Source organism: Carettochelys insculpta, chromosome 2 (genome assembly GCF_033958435.1).
Source record: "Carettochelys insculpta isolate YL-2023 chromosome 2, ASM3395843v1, whole genome shotgun sequence".
Lineage (NCBI taxonomy): Eukaryota > Metazoa > Chordata > Testudines > Carettochelyidae > Carettochelys > Carettochelys insculpta.
In genome coordinates, this window is record NC_134138.1 from 194,961,963 (window position 1) to 194,979,206 (window position 17,244).

Genomic DNA, 17,244 nt, shown 5'->3' on the forward strand with positions numbered 1-17,244 from the left:
GACAGCAGTGTGAAACTATAGAGTTGGGATTCATATGCATACTTGATACTATCAGAGTATGGCCATGTCTGCACTAAAGAGGAGGGATAGATTATGGTATGGAACTCAAGGTATGTTGATTACATAGTTGGAGTTGACATACCTTACTTCAAGTTTCTACACTATCTCCACTGCAGTTTGTTCCTGTTGATTTTTCTTTCTCATCACAAGGGGCAGGAGTACTGATGCTGAAGGGGGCGCCCTGCGTGTTTGATTGAGCGCAGTCCTACCACTCTTGCTAACTTGAACACCGGAAGATCAACCATGGTGGTGTCCTTCTTCCTCAAAATGAAGACATGTTAGAATAGACACTGTGGGTGCCTTCCTCACTAGAAAAAATAATTTTCCCCTTTTTGGATTTGTTGCCTTCTTGTCAATACCTGGAAGTGAGTCATATGCCCTGTGATTGAATTTGCCTCGTTAGCACTCGTCCTCTGCATAGTAATGTAACACTCCCATCTTTGCATGCGTGTGTTTGTGCGCGTGTGCCAAACTGAAGTTTCCACTTCATGCATTTGACAAAGGGGCTCCAGCCCATGAAATCTGATGTGCAAATACTGTACATTTTTTAGTTTTAAGGTGCTTCAGGACTCCATGTTTTATTAGCGACTTTTATTCAGTACTGACCTATTCTGGATTCAGGCCAATCACTTCAAGATGACTCAGTTTTGAGAATTTTTGTTTATCTCTTTGGAACATAATGGAGTGGTAAGGGCAGGGTTGGACGTAGACTTTGTTTTTCAGAGTAGTTGAATTTTCTTGTGAAATGACTTCTTCCCTGAGGACGTCTCGTAATTTTCCTGGTATCTGTGGGAGAAGTTTGAAAAGCAGTGTTTGTACAACACAAATAGTTTCCTGTATTTGCCTTTTATTTAGATCAGAAAAGTGAAGTCAAAAATAGACAATCATTATTAACATAAAATACCCTTTTTTCTCCCTGTAGGAAGAACGTGCTGTGAATCATATGGCAGCGAAAATAGTTGAAAATGTTTGCACAACTGATTCTTTTCATGCACAGGGATTTATTACAGGAGAAAGTGGACCAGTGTTATGGTACCTTTTCACACATTCCACCGTAGATTCCCTGAGGATAACAGCTATTTCAGTAAGGAGAGTCCTCTCACACCACTTAAATGTTCTAGCATTGTTAATTTGAAAGGCGTTTGAAAGCATTCTATATGTATATTGAAACAGCTTTGGAATATTATCTTGATACATGTAAAATGTTAACATTTATTCATAAATTTTCTAAACTTGTGTGATAAACATTCAGCAGTCTTAGTTTTGTAGGAACATGGATTTTTAAAAGATAATGTCTACATTGCCAGTGAAAGTGTGATTGAAACATAAATGGACATATTTGTGCTAGTCTTAATCATGTTGGTACAGATTACAAAAGTAATGATGATGTAGCATCATGGGCCAGCAACAAGGGTACAAACCTATCAGAGTACTCTGGTTTCTAATCTGTGCCACTGAGTCTTTACTACTGTAATTACCTTGTAGCTAAATTGAAAGTAGCATGCATGGGTGCCACAATCATACTGTCTGTTGCAGTGTAAACATACCTTTTAATAGTATTTCTGGAGGCAAAAGCAATGCTCTTTTACCTCTGTAAAGATAGCGGCTTTGAGTCTTGCAAGCAGGAAATTTCTTTTCCTAGCTGCAGAGACAACAAACCTTAATTGGCTTACAGATGGAAGTTGAGCACAGTGGACTTCTAAGCAAGAGTAGTTTTTTGACATGTATATTGCTAACTTGTGAATCTTATTAATCTTAGAACATTTTGCTTTGATCAGGAAAAAGCCTCAAAACTTCTTGACTTGCATTGCTTGTGTTCATTTGATCAGTCTTCATCCCAGTACTTTAGAAGTGGTCTTTTACATGTTCTTGGCCCATGTCATACAGTGTTCTGAAGATAATAGACAAGACCTTAAACATGGTTAGAAATTCTAAGGGCATCTGGTGTAGTGAGTGGAGGACAAGTTTGATTTGTTTGCTGTAGTCTGTATTGATGAGGAGATATGTTACAACAGGCTGTATTAGCTGGTGATCCTTAGGTACTGAAGACTTCATCTTCAGGTATATTGTATAGTTGTAGAACAGCCAAAAAGGGATGTAGGTGTAAATAACTGAAGCCCCAGGTTGTTGTCCACCAAGATAGGATGGAGTCAGCTAGCCAACATGAAATATGGAAAATTATACCTATGCATGACGCTGTGTGAGACTTCAGTGTTGGCGAGGGATTCAAGAGCAGTTTTCCCTGTAAGATGAGCACTTGGGTGGCTGCCCATGAGAGAGTCATGTGCTATCTAGCTGATTAGCGGAGTGTTCAGCCTTCCACAATGGGCAGTATGTGTTTCTATTGGTGGTGCCCATCTGCACGTGCCTCAATGCAGATAAAATGTATTCTACCCACAGATGGAAAAAAAATAGAGGGAAGACTGCCCAAGAGCACAGGCTGAACTTCTCTAATCCAGAATTCTCCTCTCCAACATCATCTGTAATCTGGCATGATTTCAGTTAGTTGGATGACCACTTACCATGGGTATGGCCAAGTTTCACACGGTCCCGTAAAGTTTGTTTCCAGCCACCAGTCCTCGCTTTCAGTGTTCTGTGATATATTTAGCTCTCATTTACCCCCTAAATGTCTTCTAAGACTCCAGTAAGCCATGGAAGTGTTGGTAATGGACTAGACAGTATAGACCTCTTGTGGTCAGGCACATTCTCTCATTTGGCACTGGTCAGGTCTCAGGGGTGCTAGATTAGAGAGGTTCAACCTGTACTTTTAAATTACAAACCAAATATTAGCAACAAAGGGTCCTGTGGCATCTTATAGACTAGCAGAAAAGTTCTGAGCATGAGCTTTCGTGAGCACAGACTCGCTCCATCGGATGACCAGCATCTGATGAAGTGAGTCTGTGCTCACGAAAGCTCATGCTCAGAACTTTTCTGTTAGTCTATAAGGTGCCACAGGACCCTTCCTTGCTGTTACAGATCCAGACTAACACGGCTACCCCTCTGATAGTTGAAACCAAATATTGTGATTGTATATTTTCACCTAGAAAAGACTATAATGTGAATGCAAAATCTTCAAAATGCTTTCTGTGCTGCCTACGTCACCACTTTCTTGTTTGGTTCAGCGTCAGTCAGCTGTTATCAACAAGGAGTTGATCTCATCATTCAAGAGCAGAGCCATCTTGGAGGTAGGGTTGTGGTTGTAGGAGAGAAGAATAGGTACAGTTTTACCATCTGCATATTGGTGATGCTTGAGTCCATGTTATCTCACCCGTTCACCTGGTAACCTCAAAAGGTAGTACTATGGGTATGTGTATACAGCAATAAAAAAAAAAAAACACACTCTGGGCATGGAGTCCCAGAGTCTGGGTCAGCTGATTCAGACCAGCAGGTCTCACGGCTGCAGGCTAAAATTGCAGGGTGGATGTTGAGACTCAGAGGGGGGCCTGTGCCTTGAGACTCAACTCCCTTGCAGCATTCCAGATTCTGAGCTCCAGTCCTAGCCCACATGTCTGCACTGCACATTTTAGCCCTGGGAACTGGAGCCCTGCAAAGCTAAATCAGCTGATTTAGGTCAGTTGCAGTTGTTTTCACGGGTTTTTTATTGCAGCGTAGACATACCAAAAGGAGAGCCAGTGTCGCAAAGGCATACAGGGTGAGTGGCCATTGGCTTCACTATAATTTATTGTTCCAAAGATACATTTAATCAGTTTTATGGTTCTTGACTGTTTGAACAGATGTTATTAGTCCAATATCCTAGTTTTTGGATCATGTTTGAGAGAGCCTTCTCCTTCCGAATTCTTCACAGTTGAGACTTACACTCATATCTAAGGCGAAAGCCACACTATTGTGAAAGATTGATCTGCTCAGGATTGATCTGCCAGCATTTTGTTTTATGCATGTGCAAAACGATGGTTTCAATGGTCAAAGTCAACTCTGGAATTCCTTGCAAGCATCAAGGATTAGTGAAGGTTGTGAGAAACACTCCCGTCGACCTTCTTCTTTGTAGACAGTCCTTGAAGTCGACCGCTGATAAGTCGATTTTAGCTACGTCATTGGTGTAGCTAAAGTTGTATATCAGTGGTTGACTTCTACGTCTGGTGTAGGCATAGCCTAAAAGAAAGTGCATTTCATTTGAGAAATGACTTGTATCTTGATATGGAGAGAGCAGGCAATGTGGAAAGTGTATCAACGTCAGATTTTCGCTCTAAGGGTATTCTGGAATTATGCTCATTATAATTAATTTAAAATAAATTACAATAAACTATCATTAAAATCTGTTAAGCAGATTGTCTTCAGTGTCTAGAATCACAAAAAATACTTTTATACTGTCTGTCTCGATATTTTTGTTGTCTTTGTTTTCTAGCTTGCATCAGGTAAATGTAACTGATTATGTCCTGTAGAAAAAAATAGATCTTTGTAATGTCTTGCCTGAGACAGAAAAAAAAATAATTCTATATAGTGAGTCAAAATGCTTCATTTTCACAAGTGCAGCAGTTAATTTTGTTTTCAAAATAAGTGGAATGGTTATGTTCTCATTAGCTACAAAATATTGATGTAGTGTTCAAAATACAAAGAGAGTGAGTGTTTTGTCTCTTCTATAGTAGGAAGAGCCAGTTGCATGCAGCATAAGCCACATGTATTGGGGATTAAAAACTTAGCAATCAGTTAAGACAATTTACTCAGTTTGCATTTTTTTCCTGAATGATGGACTCTGCAAAATCGGTTTTTCAAAGAGAGATGGCTGTAGAAAATGAATGAAAAGAGCAGAAGTTTGTAAGGTTGCATTGGTCTGGAGTGGATGAGGAAGTGGGAGCACTGAGCTCTCTGGTCCAGCAATACCAGTGGCCCTGCTATTCTGCTTCTTCCCTGCAAGTGCTCCACCCTGGAGTACCTGTGGGGTTCCTCAGCAATGCTGGACCAGAGAGTCCCCAACGAGAGGTTCCATCTGTAGTTTTAAATTCTCTATCAACCTATACTCTGCAGAAATGGAAGTTGTTATTCCTGTTCCTTTATAGATTTGATTGCTTATATCGTATGCTTCAGCTTTGCTTTCTTTTTCCTTAATAAAAACATGAAAAATATTACTTCTAATTACAATAAAGTCCTTTGTTAATCTATATGGTTAAATCAGGATATTCACTATTGCGTGGCAGGATCAAGCAAAATTCATTTATCTAAGACAGATACCCAAATTACAGTAAAATAGTGAGTTTGTATTATGATAGTGTACCTTAGTGGAGTTCACCCTATTTGGTTTTCAAGGAATAACATTTACACTGAAAAAGCTTGATTAAAATTATTTGTTCAAATTTGCGGTGTGTGTGTAAAGAGCAGGGGAAAATTAAGCCATATGAATTCACTGTGCTGTATGTTAATTACATTTACCATTGCTAGAACATCTGCTCCTAAGAACAATTGGAAAAGCAGTTGCTATTCATTGATTTGCTTTATTGCATAAGTTATTTTATTGTTAAAATGAAAATGTTACTTCATGGGAATATCTTATTTATTTAGGCATTATGCAGAATTACTCGTCACTCACCAAGCGCTTTCCAGAGTGTCATTGAAAAGGTTGGATTAATGGCTGTTGTAAACTCATTGGCAAGTGGAATATGCAAAGTTCAACAGTACATGCTGACCATGTTTGCTTCTATGTTATCGCGTGGGATTCATCTTCAGAGACTGATTCAAGAAAAGGTTTGGTTTGAACTTTACAGTGTTGTTCTTGATGTTATGGTTCTGCCTTCTATGTGCCATTTTTGTATACCAAAAGCTTTTCCTTACTCTTCACGTAACAGTGCATCAACCTTTCTTCTCCCTTAATATTCACCTTATTCTGTAGTGAAGATTAATAAGAGCTCAAATTATTGAAGCACATTCCCAGACTTCCTAAAAAGTTGAAAAAATTGACATGGGGAATGAGATTTCCATACTGAATGAGGTCATCGTCCGTCAAGTTTATGTTTTGCTCTCAGAGAAGTATGAAGTCCCACATGTAGTGGTTAGCCAGTTGTGCAACATGGAACATGGGAGGAAGGGATTGGTAGAAGGATGTGGTGGAAACAGATTCCTTCCTGGTCATTGCAGGTGTTGATTTTAATCTGTTTGTAACTATGTATGCAAATATACTTGTATATATTTCAATGCTCAGGTTTCTTTGTTCTGGATAGGATCTTTAGTTAATGGTATATCTCAAAACACAGATGAGTTGCCACCTTAAATTTAAAAAGAGAGAAGTTGAGGGGCTCGTGCAAAGCTAAGGCTTGCAACTGGGCAAAATTTTTCATCCCTGTGGTCTATTTTGTATTTACAAAACAAGTCCCATTCTGTTGGTATGGTAAGTACATTTACCGTTGCTGGAACATCTGCATCTGCTTATGGGAGATGTGTAAGTATTTCTTTGTTTTACTTCACTTACAAAATCTCTTGTTGACTCTTAAGTTTGCCTGGAGTTTCTCATCCTTTTTTTTATAGATTTCTAGATAGTGAGTGTTTTCCATTGTTATCAATTTGTTGTTAAACATTTGTCTGTAGCTCCAGAGATTTGCAATTGTCTATACCGTGAGTCTCAGGACATGCTGCTTCCCATGAGGTGTGTACAGTCTACGTGTAATTTCTCAATGACCAATTTGCATCTGAAGAATTTAGGACTCCTTCATTAAAATGTGCTTGGTACTTGTAGCTTTTCCTTATGTGTGATAACTTTCAAAGTGCCCTCCGATCTGTAGCAGTCACGTACTGCATTGTCTGCGTTTTTAGTCATGATCTTTAATAAGGAAAACCACTTGAACAAATAAACATGTAGTCCCAAAAGATGTTATTCTAAGTGAAGACAGTTACTACTAGCTACCTGCACAATAGAGCATATAATTAAAACAAAAAAAATGTAGAATAATCAGGTACAGAACTTGACAAGATTTTTTGCAAACCTCAAGAGGTGGGACTGATCTGTAATTTGAGTTGCTGCTTCAGCTAAAATTGAGTAAATTCAGACGGCTCTAGTTTGGTATTGGCTGATAATGACCCTAAGGAAAAGAGAAATTCATGAGAACGGTTACTTTGACATACTACCATTAGACATGTAAAAGAGAAAATATGTAGTGATTGAAGCTAAAATTGTACAGTAAACTCTTCCATATCCAACATTCTATTATCCAGAACGCTCAAATACCTGGCATTTTAACCATAAGTAGATTTTAGTTGCTTTTTCCATATGTACATACAGTGAAAGTAAATACAAATAAATACAGCAAATACAGTATAAGTTTACAGTGTACAATACTATGTTGTTGATAAAGTACTCTGCATAGATTTTTGTTAGTTTAATATCTAATTTTGTTTTTCTTTAGTGTTATGCCTTGCTAGGTATACCTCTCTATTTGAATATCCAGCAACCTTCCAGTCCTGTGGCTGCCAGATATGAAAGAGTTTACTTGTACTTAGATTGTGCTATCCTTATAGGACCTTAGGTCCAATTGTATTGTAAGTAAAATGTCTTGCTGAAACAATCATTTTGTTAACTTAAGGCAGTTTTTAATGGTGTCACTGGTCCTGATAAATGTCTATAATTTAACTTCTGGAATGTGATTGAAAGCTATTAAGCTAAAAGTTGTTTTGATTATGCAATTATTCTTCATGGTATAAAACAAAAGGATTTCACTCCCACTTGTAATCATCAAATACTCCACCTCATTAAGAAAAGAAAACATAAAATGTAGAAAACATAAAATGTAGGTTTTCTTAATTCTTTTGTAAAATGCATCATAAATTAATACTGCATCTGTATTTAAAAGAAGAATTTATTTGAGAGGCTCTTTAATTTTGTTTCCTATTAAAATTATACTCTCCCTGACCCCTGTCTCCTGTCCATCTTTCCCAGCAGTCTGAGGTTGTTCCCATATTATAGCCACTTGTGCCTTCTTAAATGTGCCATCTTCCCCGTTCTCAGGGTATGAAGAGTCCTCTTTACCACCCACTTCAGTGAGATACAGCTTAGCCTCACGAGTTGGACATCCACTTTATCTGGACTTCTCAAAAACTTCTCCAAACCCTCTGAAATATCTGAGAACTATCTGTATTCTTTGATTTTACTACCCTTGTCTAGTGTTGTGCTTGTTTAACTGAAAACTGTGCATAGGCCTTCCTATACAGAGTCCTGGAACAGTAGACTCAAAACCCAGATGCTTCAGACTTATCTGTCTTACAGCTGGCTAAATCCATTTACTGGTACAGTGGATGCTTGTTCTACTTGAGTGTCTCACATCTGAAGCAGGTGTTGGATGCGAGACTGTAATCTAGAGTAATCTGTGAGAATGTCATCTGAGTCAGAAGAGCTGAGTTCAAAGATCTATTTAAAGGTCAAGACTGACTCTTTCCACCATCTGTCAAGTAGGAAAGTATTTCTGCAGACAGGGCATTCTGTAGGGGGATGCAGGGCCTAGGGCACCCCCCCATTGCCCAGTGTATGAGGCATAATGACAACCCCCTTCCATAAACCCCCTTGAGTTTCAATTTCTTTTACTGCTACTCTGGAGGATAGGATTGTCTAAGAGAACTTTGAGCTTTGCCAAAAACACAAATAAGGATCTTCAATAATATGTTTCCACCTACTATCATTTGTCTGGAAAACTTTTTCCTCCAGCTGTCAAAGAATACTACCAAGGTAAACATTTGGCCTGCTTCAGAAGAATATTGATCTCTGCTATCAGAAAGGCATCTGGGTGGAATAATTCATTGAGCTTTCTAAAACATGATGCATTACCCATGGTTGCCAGGTTCAAAAGAGTAGATTAGAACCTCAGAGTTACAAGCAGCAGAGTTAAAAACTGACCAGTCAACCACACACCTCATTTGGAAACAGAAGTACACAATCAAGCAGTAGCAGTGACCCAAAAAAGACAGATATAGTACTGTACTAAGTGTTAACTACTTTAAAAAGTGTAATGAAAAGGAAACCGTTTGTTCTCTTTTCATTTAAATTAAGATAGTTAAAAGCAGCATTTTCTTTTGTATAGTAAAGTTTCAAAGCTGTTTTAAGTCAGTGTTCAGTTGTAAACTTTTGAAAGAATAGCTATAACTTTTGTTCAGTGTTACGAATTCCATATAATTACAAACAACGCCCATTTCTGAACTTGTCTTAACTCTGAGTGTCTCCTGCATTTCAGTTGGTTTTTGACTAGTGTGACTTAGACTTCTCTCTCCTGCCATCTGGCAAGGAATATTGCTTGCCATTCTCCTGGGTTGGGACCTACACTGGCACATACTTGAAGAAAACATAATTTCTTCCCTAGTTCTCAAACTGTGGTCTGTGGACTTAGTGGTCCATGGCCATCTTGCAGGTGGGCCATGAAGCTGATGGCTCACTTCCCACAGTAGGGAGCCCAGGCTGGAGCTCCAGCTCCACAGTTCCCCGCAACCCCATGAGGTTCTTGTCTAGCACCAGCTTCCCATTGCCGTAGGGGATGAGGATCCCTGTGCCCCATGGAGCATATCTGGCTTATTCAGGGAGAAGCACCACTCCCTACCCAGCATCCACTTTCTTTTGTTATATTCTCTTTCCCCATCCTTTTTCAGGATGGGGAAAGGGCTGAGGACCCCTGGCATCGCTCCTGTGCCAGGAGGAGCTGCAACCCCAAGATGAATATTAGCAGACCCTGGGGGTGCATGAGAGGTCACTCAAGTCAGGTTCCTGCTGTGAGCGTTTTGCTGCTGGGTGGAAGGACCATGGCTGCAGCCTGGTGGGGAGGCTCTGAGCAACCTGAGGGACAGAGCCTGAACTGGTCTCCAACATGGCCAGGGTTGCCTGGCTGCCCACCGACTGCCCCACACTCTGGGGGATCCCCCTCAGTCCCCTGATTTCCCTTCCCACATGCTGCAGTGGATGACCCCTGCTGTGCCATGACTTCCTTTCTCCGTACCCTTATTCCAGTAATCCCAAGACCCGAAAAAAGTTCCCCATCCCTGCCATAAATAAAGACAATATTGAAACCTTATGCTTTGGACCTAAAGTAATGTTTTACTTTATCAAGCTAGTTTACAAAACTTCACATTAAATAAAGTTAAAGTTCTTAATCTGTTTAATTATTTTGATTAATATTTCCTTTTTTATTGTTTATATCTGCCCCCTTTATTTATAGTTCCGTTAGCTGCATATGAATAATTTAGTATTTAGGGATAAACAAAGGCATTTTGTCATTTTTTCCTGCTCCTGACAGGAGTGGTTTCCCAGTCCCGGGAGTGGTGGGGAGCTTGGGAACCTGGCAGCAGCCTGGCTTCTGGCTCTCCTCCTCTTGCAGAGCCGGGAAGCAGACCAGGGCAGCAGCTCTGGTCAGTTTCCTGACTCCAAGGAGTGAAGGGAAGCTGAGAGCCAGGCTGTCCCTGGTTCCCAGCTCCCTTTCACTGGCTGCTGTCCTGGTCAGTTCCCAAGCTCTGCAAGGGGAAGGGAGCCAGGAGCCAGGCTGCCACTTAGTTCCCATCTCCCCACTGCTTGCGGGACCCAGGAAACTGACCAGCACATGGCTGATCAGTTTTCCAGGTCCTGCAAGCGGCGGGGAGACGGGAACCAGGCTGTCCCCTGGTTTCCAGCTCCCCGCCAGTCTGGGATCCAGGAAGCTGACCAGCCCATTAGGGCGGCTCAGTTTTCTGGCTCCTGCAAGCCTAGAGGAGCTTGTTCCCATTTCCCCTCAACCTGTGCAGTAATTTGAGTTACACGGAGATGGCAGGAATGTGACCCCTGCATAACTCAAGGTTCACTGCACAACCTGTTGGACTGTTGAGAGTGACTCGCAAATGTTTAAAACAGCGTCAGTACCTCCAGGCTTGGTGGTGTGTTGTATAATTCAGTTTTACCAAGCCAGTAACAAAGGTTAACTCCTGGATCACGGTGCCTGTCTTACTATGGAAACACAGTCTCCTTAGTCTCTCCAGCCTATTTTGCCACCCAGAGAAACTGAATTTTGTGATTTGTTATACGTTGAAACAAAAAACACACATCAGGTTTCCCCAAATGCCAAGAGACCAGTCACTTATTCCAAATCAATTCGTACTCCAGATCCTATTCCAAAGACAATGTTAGCAGCCAAGTCTATCCTGACTAACTGAGATTTTAGCAGCCAAGAAAAAAATGAGTTATTGAGAGGTTAAAGCAAATAAAATATATGTGCAGGTAAAACAAAGCAGCAGAAATGTAGCACTTTAAAGACTAACAAAATGATTTATTTGGTGATGAGCTTTTGTGGGGCAGACCCGCTTCTGCAGACTAACACAGCTACCTCTCTGTTACTGTTCAGTGGCTGTGTCTACACTAACTTGCCTACTTCGAAGGGAGGATGGTAAGTAGGGTGTTGAGAGTTTATTAATGAAGTGCTGCGCTGCATATGCAACACTTTGTTAAGCAAATTCCCCCCTCCCCCAGCGCAGCAACTTCGAAGTGCTGGCTCGTGTCTAGCCGCAGCAAACCCACTGGTACTTTGAAGTGTCCGGGGTACTTTGAAGCCCCTTTACTCCTCAGCCAGCACTTCAAAGTTTAAAACTTTGAAGTTGCCATGGGGGAGAGTTTGCTTAACGAATTGCTGCATATACGGCACAGCACTTCATTATTAAACTCCCAACACCCTACTTACCATCCTCCCTTTGAAGTAGGGAGGTAACGTAGACAAGCCCAATATGTACAGGTAAATCGCCATTTCTATCTCCAGATGGTGCCAGTTTGTAATGAACTTCCAGTTTCCCAAAAGTCTTTCAGGATATCCAGATTCACTCTGGGGATATCTGCACACGGTTCTCTGTAAAACTCCAAAGAGTTCAGCGATGAAGCATCATTCTTTGACTACATTCTTATGTCGCCTTCTGACAGAAGAGAAGCTACTCAGTGTCTACCCATGTAGGCCTTTTCGTGGCAGCATCTAGAGAATTCACTTTGTCTGTTTGACTTACGATCATTGTACATAATTGTGATTTTGCTTTGAAATTAGCGTTTTCTTTTAAAGTCCTTAAATCCTTCATTAGCATTTAACGAGATTTGACTTACAGAGGTATCCACAGTGTAAATGTTTGCTCTTACATTAAATCAGGAACAGGTAAATGAAAGCAATGCAAGTAACATTCCTTTTATTTTCCTGACATTTAAACATCTGAATTTACACTTAAATTTACGCTCATTTTCATCTATACTAATAAGTAAGTGAATTGGCCTGAGACCATGCTCTGGCCTAGTCTGCCAGAGTCACACAACCAGGCATTCTCTACGCCTACACAAAACACACAGCCGCATAGGGCAACACAGAATTTTGAGCCTTAAATGTCATGGTGCTCTATGCTGACATGTTCTACCTATGGGCTCTGGTAAACCTATTCCCCCCCCCGCCCCATACTCTGTAGGGTAAGCGTCAGAGCTCTGGTAGCTTTCTGCTGCCTCCAAGGGGCTCCAGCAGCCCCCATCCCCATTATCCAGCCATCCCCTCAGAGCTCAGTGCCCAGTCCTGCTCACTAAGTGGCATTTGGAGGCAGAAGAGCTCCTGGAGCAGGGGGCAGCTGCACAACAGGTGACTGGGGAGAAAGTATGTTTTCCTTTTTAAAGCACTATTTCTCACCAGCTGTTTGCATGGCCACCTGCTACTCCTCAGGCCTGTGCCTCCTTCCCAGCCCTGTTCTTGCATTATCAACAGCTTTACTCTGTGCTGAGTGACTGCTCGGTGGTGCAGGGCACCACCACTGGTAGCAATGGCTCTGCACACAACCTTTGTTAGTCTTAGCTTTGGTTTACAATCATGACAAAAAAGAAGTCTGAACATTATTACGTATCCCTGAGCTAATTCTAATTTTTGTGTTTTACATACAGCCCACTGCTAAAAGTACTCTTTTAAACAGTTGCTGTACAAGGGAATTGTAGCATTCCCTTTTCAGTTAATATTGTAGTTAAGGCTGCGAAATCTTTCCAGTATAACTCTCTGCATAAGCATTTCTTTAATTTTATGAAGCCTTTTCTTCAGGATGAAAAATGTATCACTTGGGCATTGTTCTATGCAAGGGTGGGGAACCTTTTTATGTTGGCCACTGACCCACAGAAAAATCAGTCGGGAGCCACACAAGTGAAAAGAAAAAAAACCTCTCTCTGACGTGGTCCCTGACTGAAAAGCTAACAAAAAAGACCCTCCCCTCATTTCCCTAGTGCACAAGCCCCAGAGCCTAAGGGGGCCAGGGCTAGTAGATTTTGTGGGCCCCTTATGCTCTGGGATGGGGCCAAAAATGATGGGTTCAAGGTGAGAAGGAGTCGCTAGGAAGCAGGCTTCAGGTGTGAGATATTGGTGGGAGGGAGGATACAGGAGCAGCGTAGGGGATCTGGGCAGCAGTTGGGTGTAGGAGTAGGCTGGGGATGAGGAGTCTGGATTGGAGGGAGGGTGCAGGAACAGGTTGAGGTGTTGGGTCTGGCCAGAAGGAGGTTGCAGGAGTGGGCCGAGAGGGGGTCTGGTCAGGAGGGGGGATGCCGGAGCAGGTAGGGGATGCAGAGCATCGGTGATGGGTGGGGGGATGATTACTGGTCGCTGCCCCTTCTTCCCCCGCTCTCAGGCACTGCCGCCCTGCTGCTGCTGCTGCTGTGACAGGCCGCAGTTCCTTCCGCTCAGAGCACTGGTAGAAAAGCATCTCCAGGCGGCGCTGATCTGCTGTTATCTCCACCCCTCATTTCTCTAGGTGGGGGAATGGTAGCTCAGTGCTACCTGGAGAAGCAGGAATTGTGGCAAATCAGAGCAGTGGTGGCAGTGCCTGGGAGAGGCCAGGTAAGCACCCCCCCACTTACTCTTTTACTCTCCTGTTCTGACCCAGACCTCAAACACTCACCTCTAGCCTGCTCCTGCACCCTTCCTCCCACCCAGACCCCAAACCTGCTCACCAGTAGTCCTCTCCACACACTGAACCTAGAACTAGGAATTTTTGGTCCCAGCCTGGGTCACCAGAAGAGTTAATTTGGCTTGGGTGAATCCTTGAACCTGGGTCCCCCTCTTCTTCATACCCCACTCATTGTGCTTGAGAGTGGATCTTGGTCAGGGCTCACAGGGAGGGCGTTTATTTGTGTCTCACTTTTAAGTGGCCCTCGACTGATTTTTCTGTGAGCCAGTGATTCCCAACCCAAAAAAGTTCCTCACTCCGCTCTGAAGTTTTATATTGCTTTATTCTTGAGTGCCCTTGTGTAACCAAAATAAATGTACATCTCTCAGATGATTTAAAAGTTGTGTATGCTAATCGACAATGTTATTTACCTACTTTGTATGTGTGTGTATTTTAATTCCCACTCAGGATTTTGTGACTACAATTATCCGTTTGTTTGAAAGTCCATCAACTTCAATTCGAGCAAAAGCCTTTCTGGTCCTATTACAGATTTTAATTAATCATAGAGAGATGCTACTGCTCAGTTGCCAAGCAAGGTAAGGCGATAATAGAAAATGTAATTAGGCACGTTGTCTGTATTTTCAGTTAGCTTTGTAAATGTTATCAATAAATACTGTAGTATTGTTACAACCATTGTTTTGAGATCAACTGATTTTTCTGTGTAAGATAAAATGAATAAAAGGTCCCCCAAAATAGTCACAATGACTGTAATGCAGAGCCAGATTTTGTTTGGTCCCCATAAACTGGTCGTCACAACTGAAAGTTTTGTGGTAGCTAGGGAGGACCTCTCCAGTTTTTCCTCTTCTGAGATAACTTCTGCTCCCAACTGGGACTAGCAAGGAAAAATCTCTACAATAAGTAGAGCAGAACAGTATCTGCAATTGTTGGCCTCGGGATTGATACTGAAGGTGGGGAATTGCTCCTTGCACTCTGTGTTTTTGTTATGGTTAAACATAATCTGTAAGGTTTTAGCTATAATTGCCACTACTGGTAGAGAACACTCAGATTTCCCACTATGGTGATGCAACTTACCACCAAGTCGTGTGTGTGTGTGTGTGTGTGTGTGTGTGTGTGTGTGTGTGTGTGTGTGTGTGTGTGTGTGTGTGTGTGTGTGTGTGTGTGTGGTATTCCAACAAACTATTCTGTTGAAAAGAATTGTAAGAGGTGTATTTTTTCCAACAGCTCCTTGTTACTTTAATTAGTTTCACCTGTTATTTTACAATGTGAGCTATGGACAGCCTGTCATTCAAGGCTGTACAAATTGGTAGAGCACTTCAAAGCAGAATGGATTTTGGATTTCTTCTATCTTGTATGGTGATCATCTCCTTGAAAAATCATTTGGCTTTTCACAGGGATTCAGTAACTTCATTTTTTGTGTCCTCTTAGAATACCAGAAACGTCTCCATTTTTGGACCATACACTTCTGTATGTCTTCAGAATCTATTAAAATGTGAACTGCAAAAATCATTTTGGAGGGGATAATGGGCAGTACACAAGGAAAATCCAATCTAGGGCACACTTTCTAACCTCAGAAAGTCTCAAGAGTCTGAAGACAGAGTGTGACATGCTACTTTCCATTGTGCATTGTGAAGAAGAGCATAATGTGTTAATAAAACCTATCAAGTAGCAGATTGCATGGGATTGTGTTCTGTGGCATTATGGAGAGTGAAAAAGGCAGAATTGAAGCTGGAAGTGAAAATGAACAGAGCTGGGGAACACTGTGTCTTATTGCTCATGATTCAATTTTGCACTTTATTTTAATGACTTGACGATAGCTCTATGCTTGTTAGTGGACATGTGATTGTGTGGTAAAAGAAGAAAAGCCCCGTGTTAAGTACTATTTGTTTATGAACAATTATAGACAAAAAACGTTGATAATTTTTGTCATAGGATTAAATTATATATCCGGTTTTTATTTATGATACTTTCAAATGAGCCACATTTGTAAAGAGAGTAATGGGGCAAGTTACATACATTGTGAATCTGTTCTCATGTTATTTTTCAGGGTACTCAAAACAAAATAGATAATGAGTCAATATGCACTATAAACCATCAGGATTAACAGCTGTGTCTTATGGCAGCACTAAAGACGTCATTGAACTGGCAAGCAGCTTTTCTTCACATATTATATTTTTTTACACATAATGGTAGCTTTTTGGAGAACAATTTATCCTTTGACATGATGGCTGATTGAAGCATTTCTCTGGTGCTCACATTGTAAATAACTACAGTGGGATGAGAAAGGAGAAATGGGCCATTATGTGGGTAGCTGGATACTTTTTGTAATATTCTGGACCATAGGCACACTTTATTTGATCCATCATGGATAATGGATGTGTATCAGTGGGTATTCATCAGCATTTTCCAGTTGTTTGTGTCTCCTAGATTTCTGGGAGAATCTTACAGTTATGTCAGAATGACCTGAAGTACAGTTGCAAGGACTTAATTGGCTGATTGTATTTAAAATAATCTGAATATTTAGGCATTTTTAAAGACCTTGCCATTGTGTGAAATTTATAGCAAGTCTAGAAAAAGTTGAAAAATTAACATTTTAGTAAAGATAGAATAAACAGACAGGAAATGCATGTAGCATATTATGTTGCGACAGACTACAAAATCTGGTGGTACAAGGTAACTGATGCATGCAAACAGTTAAGCATGAGTTAATTCAGGATGAGGTATTAAAACAGTCAGAGTAGTAACAACCTTGAGGGAACATTGCCTACATTTTCCAGTTTCAAGATAAATTCTGTTGAGTCTATTTTAGAGAGGGTTTTCATTTTATCTAAGTTACCAAGTCTAATATCTTTACAGCATCTGTGAATTATTCAACAAACTGGCTAAATCAATAAAATAGTATTTGCTAATTCAGAGCATATGCTGTACATTAAAAAGACTCCATGAAGAGGTGCATTTCTAAATGAGTATTTGAAAATTATTTATATGGGGACAGGATAGCTATAGAATAGAGGTAATCAGATGCAGGATTTGCAATAGAACCTGTTGCATGAGACTTTCTGAAATGCTGCGAGACCTGTGAAAGCAAAGCACTTGAATAGGTAATATTGTTTTTACTATTATTTCATGTTCACTCACTGGTTTCAACCAGTCTGGGAATGACCAAAATTTTATCATTTAAAATTAATGAATCTCAGTCTGAATGCTAGTGGAAATAGGTATCAGTATCATAAACCCTAATAGCACAGTTGACACCATTCAGCCTAGCAGAGGGACAGGAGGATTGTATGATCACGGAAGATTAGCTGTCTTCTCACTTTATGAACATTGATCTTGGCCTGG

General features: G+C 41.0%; 1 protein-coding gene across 3 annotated transcripts in view; it reads left to right on the forward strand.

Moving 5' to 3' along the window:
- Positions 1-17,244, forward strand: part of ULK4 (unc-51 like kinase 4) — a 460,156-nt gene that overhangs the window by 113,286 nt on the left and 329,626 nt on the right. For all 3 annotated transcript variants that reach the window (XM_074988237.1, XM_074988236.1, XM_074988238.1), the window contains 3 exons: positions 983-1,144; positions 5,575-5,757; positions 14,353-14,480. In XM_074988237.1, the coding sequence (XP_074844338.1) occupies positions 983-1,144; positions 5,575-5,757; positions 14,353-14,480 (473 nt within the window). The remainder of the gene's footprint in view (positions 1-982; positions 1,145-5,574; positions 5,758-14,352; positions 14,481-17,244) is intronic.